Here is a 1,098-nt window from a genome sequence, read left to right as displayed (position 1 = left end):
ACCTCCTGAGGTCCCTCTCAACCCTCATTTTCTATGATTCTGTGATTTTCTATGAATCAGAAATATAATACCATTTGGCACTCTAATAGGGCCTTTTGTATCAAAATCTTGAAAACTTTACATTTTATACCATTTCACAAGTTCTTGGTGATACAGAGGTTTTGTTACTTCTAACAAAAGAAGTAGGCTTGTTCTACTTCACTAGTTACTCAGTGGCATGGTTCAGAGTGGAATCTTAATTTTCTGTCTTCTAGTGTTGCCACTGGAGTGTGCTTCCTCGTTAGAAAAGGAAGTTGGATATTGCTAACGTCCTATCTGCATCTCCTTACCCTTCTCAGATTTATTTCATCTTGTATCTCTTTGTGTCCTCTGATATTGTGGGCAGTTTGGGGGTAATAACAATGGAAGACTGTCTTGTTATACCAGAATTCTGGTGCCTTTTCAGTGACATACCTCTTGGTTTTTGACAGGTTGGTTCAGATAGCAGAACATCGGCTCCCTAATTATTTTGTCACAGAAGAAAAATTGGTTTCTATGACCCGTAGCATCCATCTATATCGGGAGCTCACCTGTGAGAGTGTACTGAAAAGGTATTGTTGCTTGTGAAAACAAACAAGAAGCCCATCTTTGCTGGACTGACTCTTTTACAAATCTTGTTACTTCCCAAGACTTATGTGTAGAAGTTCATTTCTTTGGGTGTTTACATTACAGCATCTAACAAGTTTGAATAGGTAAACTTACTGCAAAAAGTATTTGTGCCATAATGCATATATTTAATCTTACATTATCTTCATACTGAAGCTTTCTGAAATGTTTTGAGGCGTCTCATTTAGTGGATCGTCGGTGATTATTAAAGTTCTGAATTTTGTAATACAGTATACCTTTATACACAGCCAGCAGTGCAGAAGCTACACAAAATCTGTTCATAATTTTTATTAAGGGTCTTTTGAATTTACTGTTGTGTTTGTTGGGAGAAGGGGAGGAGTTAGATGTACTTTTCTGGGAGGGAAGGGGTGTGAAAGTAGAAATCGGGGGGTTTTCTTGTATCTGGATGCGAATGGCGGTTGGCAGGCATGGTTTGGATTGGTTTGCTTGTGT

At 38.3% G+C, this 1,098-nt stretch overlaps 1 protein-coding gene across 9 annotated transcripts in view; it reads left to right on the top strand.

Moving 5' to 3' along the window:
- Window positions 1–1,098, top strand: part of RAD51B (RAD51 paralog B) — a 764,912-nt gene that overhangs the window by 55,147 nt on the left and 708,667 nt on the right. For all 9 annotated transcript variants that reach the window (XM_019519177.1, XM_019519179.1, XM_019519173.1 and 6 more), the window contains one exon: window positions 471–590. In XM_019519177.1, the coding sequence (XP_019374722.1) occupies window positions 471–590 (120 nt within the window). The remainder of the gene's footprint in view (window positions 1–470; window positions 591–1,098) is intronic.

This window comes from Gavialis gangeticus, unplaced genomic scaffold (genome assembly GCF_001723915.1).
Source record: "Gavialis gangeticus isolate Ggan-Ray unplaced genomic scaffold, GavGan_comp1, whole genome shotgun sequence".
NCBI lineage: Eukaryota > Metazoa > Chordata > Crocodylia > Gavialidae > Gavialis > Gavialis gangeticus.
Note: the sequence above shows the minus strand (reverse complement) of the source record. Positions and strands in the feature narration are given on the sequence as shown.